Raw genomic sequence first — 7,852 nt, forward strand, 5'->3', positions numbered from 1 at the left:
AAAACTGAATTAAAAACGCATGTTAGAAAAATTTCTCAATAAAAAATAGTTGAATTTTTATTAAAACACAAAAAAAAAAATGACCAAACAAAAAACTTGAATTTTGGCATAATTTAATTTTGGGCAAATGAGGCTTGGTTTAAAAAAAATATTATAACAAAAAAAAATATTTGGAAAAAAATTATAAAAAAAAACAATAATTAAAAAAAAATAATATAATAAAAAAGAAAAACAATAATAATGATAATAAAAACTAAAAATAAAAGCGCGGCTTTTTTGAATTACATTTTCCTTATTTACTTTGCTAATTTTGTTTTTGTTTATTTTATTTCTTTGTACACATTTTAAAAATTTATCTATAAGCTATTTACATATCTAAATACATAAGACTGCTGCATATTTTCTTTAACTGTGAAGTGAACACAAATTTTTATTCTGCATGTTCATTTCATATTATATTAGCCCATATATCATGTATATATATATATATATACAGTATATAATCCTATATATAGCTATATATCATAAAAATATTTTTAAGTGAAAAGCTTTGTTGTTATATGTTAAATGATGTAGTCGACGTCAGTTTGTCTGCACGCAACAATTTTTATTATTCCTCATTTTACATTGTATCTGTCTATCGTTGTTGATATAATAGATAGAAAAAAAGCTTATTATTGTTATGTCAATGAAATCTACTTATACCTTCTGTTTTTTGAACAATTTGATTAGTTACCATGAGCTAATGTTCGTAATATTGGATATGTCTCAAATCATTGTGGCATTCGGAAAGGTTCTATTTAATATCTACAAGCATGTATGTACTTTTTTGTCATATATATGTTATGTAGAGAAACTTCAGTCTTTCAGTTACAACAACTAAGAAAGTATTTTTATTAGAAGTAACCAAAAAAACAAACAAAAAAAAAGGATTGACAAATGATTGATATTTATTAGAAATTGTAGAAGAATAAAACTTAAGTGATTTATATTATTGCTAAGGAGTTTTCAAAGTAAGTCAAAATACTTAACGTTTATTTAAAAGAAACTTTTTAGATTTAAAAATTATTTTAATATAATACTAAAATAATAATAATTATTTTAATATAAAATAAGTAGAAATTCTCCAAAATGAGTATTGGTAGTGACAATTTAAAATATCTACAAAATTCACAGATCTGCTGCCAAAATTCTGGTGTTGCGTTTTAGATAATAGTCATAAAATTTAGTCATAAATAAAAACAGTCATAAAAATAGTCATAAATGTTATTTCTCTTAAAACTGTTAATAAATTTGATATCTTGAGTATAATCTCTCCTTAAAGTTGTCGTACTTGATTTTTAAGTTGATATCTGAAGTGAAAATATTACATGCGTATAGTATAATAAATAATATAATAAACAGTTTCTTTAATATTTAATAATAATAATTCATTAATTAATATTCTTTAATAATTAATTTTAATTGTTTAAAAAAAAATCTACTGTAGTGGTGTTACTTACTAAAAGAAAAAATTGACATTTGAGTTTATATAGGTTTGCCGGATTTTAAGGCGTTTTTGATATTTACGATATTTAAAAACAAATTGAATATCATCTCATAGAGCTATAAGACAGTACACCAGTTTTTCCAAACTCAAATATCGCTTTGGATTTGAAAGCGATGGAAATATATGGATGGTCCTTAAATATATGAAACGATATGTCGTACATGTAAAATCGTACATAAATTATAGGAACTGTAAGTGCACTTACGAATATATGAATAAGCGAATAGTTCTTTTTATGTAGCTCTGAAGGTATATGCGTAAACCGATAGGCTGCCCTACTTAGCACTATCTAATCTCAGAGTAATCACTAATCGCACGGAGCGGTACGCAGATCTTAGATCAGTCATTGAATAATCACGAGACTTATGAGGAATCCACAAATTAGTCAGTGAGATGGGTGGGTCTCTGCAGAAAATCCGCAGCTATTAAAGAGTAAAAGTGCCCAGATGCATTAATTCAGAAAAGGCTCAACATAACTTAAAAATATGTGAATTAAGGACTTACATTTTTTTTTAATTCATTTGTGAGACAAAACGGGGTTCGTAAAAATTTTACCAGAACATTTTGTCATTGTATATACACATTGTTTTAAACTGTTATTGCTTTGAAGAAGATAAAATACCGGCTTAAGTAAGCTTGTTTGGTACACACCACTAGAGTTTTTATTGTTTTATGTAATAATTTTATATCATATATATACTTAAGGTATACAATTTTTTTGAGAGAAATGTTCAAAATTATTGTACTATGCATATACTCGTACGCAGAGAAACTGTTTATTCCTCATAATCCTCACTGCAGAAGTTGTGTAAATACGCAGGAAAAATAAAGTATAATACATTTTCTATGTAAATGCCCGGCTTTGGCGTCCAGAAGAAATAGGTTTTTAGAAAGATACTTCTTTGACAGTTTATCAGACTGTTTATCGGTGAAGACGAGAGACCTATTAAATTATTTAAATTTAACAGGATGGATTTAATCTATACTCTTCTATATTTGGAATTTTTGTGAGGAATGTGGTAGCAAAATGCGAAAAATCGCTTACTGAGGTACAATTAACCAACAATATACATACTCGTATAAGATAAAAAAATCGGACATATATATTTCAGAATGACTAGTTTGTTAAATAATTTTGAGTACTTAAAAAAAAAAAATTAAATAAAATTAATTTTGCACAATAAATAATGTATTATAAAATAATATTACTAACTCTGCAATGTCTTATTTATTGCTGTTTTGAAAAATTAAATATTTACAATGTCTCTTAATCATTTATGAAACTATTACTGATCCTACAATGTCTTATTTAATGCTATGTATTGGTTTTTAAAATTATATATTTATAATGTTTACAAAATATACAATCATAATACATGTGTTATATACCTATTGTGCAATATATATTATATATATTAACACAATATGTAATTTTTTTTCAGAGCTTATGTTTGAACAAGAAAAAACTGTGCCTAACCCTAGTTTAAAATAATAATATTTTTTAGTATTTTTAATATTTTTTATTATTAGATAACATAATTTTATACATTTTCAATTCGCTTTTTATTTTCATATTTTGATGTATTTTATTTAAAAATTAATTTTTTTCACTTGTAAATTTGCATTAAATTAATTTTTTGCCTTCAGGCCTTCAATGCCGTCTTTAAAGCACTACAAGGGACATTTGCGTCGAGACTTTTTCGGTGATGTAGCAGGGCTGATTGGAGTGTAAGTGAATGGTTGTAATATTTTTCAAAACAAGTTGTAATTTTATATATTTTTTTTCAAATAGTCATGGCAAAAATTGGGAACTCTTTCGTCAAGAAGTGCAGCAAATTTTATTACAACCTCAAACTGCTAAAAAATATATACCACCACTAAATGATATAGCTACAGAGTTTATGAGCAGGTATAGTTAAATTTAAAGAAAAAAAAAATTTTTTTTTTATAGTTGTGTTTGCATATCTATTAAGAAAACAATGAAGATTTTAATTAAACACCTATTGTAGAGTCCATGAAATGCGGAATGAAAATGACGAACTGCCAGCAAATTTCCTACACGAACTATACAAATGGGCACTTGAATGTGAGTTTCTATAAAAGTCTGCAATTTATTTACAAAACAAAAAAAAAGACTATTCATACTGCATTTTGTTGCATTTGTACTTTAGCTGTTGGACGTGTATTTTTGAACACACGCTTGGGTTGTTTAACACCGAATGGCAGTGAAGAGTCGCAACAAATAATTGATGCCATTAATACATTTTTCTGGGCTGTGCCGGAGCTTGAATTACGTATGCCACTTTGGCGTTTCTATCCGACAAAAGCATACAGAAGTTTTGTGAAGGCATTGGATAGTTTTACTGAGTAAGTGACAAAGTGATTTAATGCAATTAACAATCATTTTAATGTTTCATTTTAATGGGAAACATTAAAGAGTGTGTATGAAAAATATAAGTCGTACTATGGATAAATCCGAATCTTGCGTGACACCAAAAGATGAAGCCGATATCTCAATCGTTGAGAGAATTGTAAATAAAACTGGTGACCGAAAATTGGCTGCTATTTTAGCTTTGGATATGTTTTTGGTTGGAGTTGATACGGTATTTTCACTGTGATTTTTATATAAAGAATATATTAAAAATTTTTCAAATTGTTTCAAATTGATAGACATCGGTTGCAGCTTCATCAACCATTTATCAATTGGCAAAAAATCCTGACAAACAGCAAAAACTCTTTGAAGAACTGAAACAAGTATTTCCTACACAGGAAACAGAAATCAACCAAAACGTACTCGAACAAATTCCATACTTAAGAGCCTGCATAAAGGAAACATTAAGGTAATTAATTTCGATTGGTTGATTTATAGTTATATGATTTTTTTTTTTTTTATAAAAATAATTGCAATAATTTTTTAATTACATAACTGTAGAATGTTTCCAGTGGTCATAGCGAATGGCAGAAGTTTGCAGTCAGATGCTGTCATAAATGGTTATCACATACCAAAAGGTGTAAGTATGCCAATGCCAGCAACATTGTATAATTTTATTTTATTTAATTCAATCAATATCAGAAAATTTGAGTGTAAAAAATATAAAGTAAATTGCTAAAATTTACATTTACACAAAAATAACTACACATTGAAACTGTGCTCATTACATAGTTCAGTTTTATTCAACTTATAGCATATATGTACCCTACACCCCCTCTATTTAAACAATTCTGTATTAAAGTACATAAGTCAAACATTGAAAATATCCTCATAACATACTTAATTATTATTCAATTTATATTAATTATGCATTTAACATGCCCTCACTTCCATACCGCATACTACAACTATCCATTAATATAAAAAAAAGGAGAAAGAAGCCAAACTGCCAACTAATAGCACCAAAAAAAATTCTAAGTGCAAATAAAAAAAATGCCTACATTGAAAAAAAAACGAAAATATTAAAAAAATCGCCCATATAAATCTATTGATCTGGCTACAGTTATTTTTGAGGTAGTCCTATATCGTCTACTTTTAGAGTATGTCCAACCCATTTGGATTATTTTTTCTCGAACGTATACACAACTAAAGTAAACACTGATATTCTGAGCTTTTTGTCATAAGAATTTTGTCTCGAATGTTTGGATATTGCTCAGTTTATTTTTCTATACAGGTCGGATTTTTAAGACCTACAATGAAGTTGGCTCTACCAATGATCGGTGTACCTGCAACTTCGTTAATAAGATTGCTTATTATCACACACAATAAAGAACTTCCAGTTGTATGTTTTCAAAGTATTAATGACAAAACACGTTTCAAAAATTTTAGTTGAACTTATTTCATAGTATTAATGAAGTAATGTGCTCAGAGAATTTAACAGAGTTTACATGTTCTATTATTTTGCTGTTGAAGGATAACAGTGAGAATAACTGCTACTCAGATTAGCTACTTGCATAAATTTGGTTTCGTTATAATTATAATTATTTACTAAGGATTCTATTCCATTCATTCTTATTTTCTTTCGATTAAGTACACCACAGTGTGTTCCTACTATATCATTCGGGAATACTGGAGCTTTGTAATACCAGTTTTACTTCGATAGATGTACCAGTTCTCTACTTTAATTTTGGCTTTTATATTTTATATTTGAATAATATCTATAAACGTAAGAAATGGCATAGGCTAAATGAGTCTATAAACGTCTACAAAGATCATAATCTATCTATAAACATTAGATAGATCATAGGCTGAGTGAGTCGTCTGGTTTTAAACCTTTTTGTATTTCAAACACTTGCATTAATTTTAACTAAACTATTGACACAACAGTTAGTGAACAAAGATCAAAATTAAGGATATTTTGGTACATTTATCAAGTTATTTATTTATTCTTCTTTATTAATATTTATTATACATTATAATTTTTAAACATTGGTTTAATATGGACTTCAATTATTTATAAAAATTTGTCTTTTAAAAGGTTTAGGTTGGTTTTTTTTTGGTATATTAATCAGGTAATAAAATTTTATTTAATTAAATTAATTTAATTTATTTTTTTTCTTATTTATTAATGTTTATAATATATTATAATTTTTATTATTATTGGTATTAAACTCAAATATTTATAAAGCGTTGGCTTCTAAATGGTTTAGTCGGTTTTTTGTATATTGATCAGGGTAAAAATTTTATTTTATTTAATTAATTATTTATATTTTTTTCTTATTATAAATATTAATAATTTATTATATATTACAATTTTTTATTAATATTGGTATTTACCCAATTATTTATAAAAATTTGCCTTTTAAACGGTTTAGGTAGTTGTTTTTTATTTTTACATAATATTTATTTTTATTTTTTAATTTAATCTTTTTGAAAGTACTTATATAAAATAAGAATTAACCCATTTATTTATTTAATACTGCTAGATACGGCTTAAAGTCCAGAAAAAAGACTACCCTATATAAATTCAAAATTGAATTTTTCCATTTAATATTAATTATTAAATTTTTTTTTTCATTTTTGAAGACACATGTAATATTTCCGCATCTGGTCGTTTCCAATGATCCTGCATATTTTCCTGAACCAAAACGATTTATGCCCGAACGTTGGATGAAACAATTTGCACCATGTAAGTGTCATAATAAATTAATGATATAATTACTACTCAAACAAATCAATTAAATTTTAATTAAAACTATCATTATCTAATAGCCACAGAATGTCCGTATGCAGGACAAAAAATTCATCCTTTCGTGAGTCTGCCTTTTGGTTTTGGACGGCGTATGTGTGTGGGACGTCGATTTGCTGAAATTGAATTAAATACGCTGCTCGCCAAGGTAAAGCAACATTTGCACTAACATATCATAAAAATACCAACAATTTAATTACATTTAATCTGTTTACAACTTTCACGCACATTTCAGATATTTCGGAAATATAAAGTGGAATACAATTCCGGTGAATTAGTATACAAAGTCAACTCAACCTACATACCAGAATCACCACTAAATTTTAAATTGACACTCAGGCAGGAATAAGCAAATAAAAGCATATTGCAATAATATATATTGTACGAATGAAATTAGTTATTATAAGGTATTTTGTATTTTAGCACTTTTATTTTATTATATTTATATATGATTGAACGGTAACTAATGATTTTAAGACGGTAACTAATGCATAGATATAAGATTATTGTTTAAATGGAACCATTTTGTGTATAAGATAGTTTAATAAAATTCTTTTGTAAATATAAATATAAATGTTATAATAAAATCACTTACTATTTAGCGGAATCATTTAATTGATATTCGTTGCTACGTGAGAAGCATTCTTGAACACCAGAATCTTGCCACAATCTTTTCATAGCAGCTAGAAGTTCCTCTGAAAAGGGTTCCGTATCATGCATACGTTGACATACATCAAACACCATTTTCGCGTCGCTCTTTAAATAACATGCAACATTTAGTATCTTTATGTATATAGGTTTTTATAAACATCTAAGCATTACACATTATGTATACGTTGACATAACATATTACATAGGTATAATACTTATGCATTTAGTATATGTGTAATTAGTAGATACTTACTTCTCGCTCATTATTGCTATACTGAATACTGAGGTTTGGCATTGCTCTAAGTATTGCAACTAATGATTGTATTGTGTTGCTGTACACAACTGGCCGATACTGTTTGAAATCTTCCGGAGTAAACCCGCTCTCGTGGATAATTTTCATTTGTTTAACTATTGTGCTTTTGCCAGATTCACCAGCACCTTAAATAAAAATAAAATATTGCAAGTTTAAACA

At 26.8% G+C, this 7,852-nt stretch overlaps 2 protein-coding genes across 2 annotated transcripts; one reads left to right on the forward strand and one right to left on the reverse strand.

Moving 5' to 3' along the window:
• Window positions 1–3,196: 3,196 nt before the first annotated feature.
• On the forward strand, window positions 3,197–7,298 carry LOC119680302 (probable cytochrome P450 49a1; the record flags this gene model as incomplete). Its single annotated transcript, XM_038093055.1, is given in 10 exon segments — window positions 3,197–3,277; window positions 3,342–3,458; window positions 3,559–3,635; window positions 3,721–3,916; window positions 3,987–4,152; window positions 4,220–4,389; window positions 4,482–4,560; window positions 6,567–6,669; window positions 6,753–6,877; window positions 6,965–7,298. Coding segments are annotated over 10 exon segments (1,228 nt in total), but the record flags the coding sequence as incomplete, so codon positions are not given.
• Window positions 7,299–7,300: 2 nt separating this feature from the next.
• On the reverse strand, window positions 7,301–7,824 carry LOC119680304 (G protein alpha o subunit-like). The gene is made up of 2 exons (XM_038093058.1): window positions 7,634–7,824; window positions 7,301–7,485 (listed from the first exon to the last, which is right to left on the reverse strand). Exons 1-2 carry the CDS (start codon window positions 7,778–7,780, stop codon window positions 7,324–7,326), a joined length of 309 nt encoding a protein of 102 aa, XP_037948986.1. The 5' UTR covers window positions 7,781–7,824; the 3' UTR covers window positions 7,301–7,323.
• Window positions 7,825–7,852: the final 28 nt, after the last annotated feature.

This window comes from Teleopsis dalmanni, chromosome 2 (genome assembly GCF_002237135.1).
Source record: "Teleopsis dalmanni isolate 2A chromosome 2, ASM223713v2, whole genome shotgun sequence".
Classification (NCBI taxonomy): Eukaryota; Metazoa; Arthropoda; class Insecta; order Diptera; family Diopsidae; genus Teleopsis; species Teleopsis dalmanni.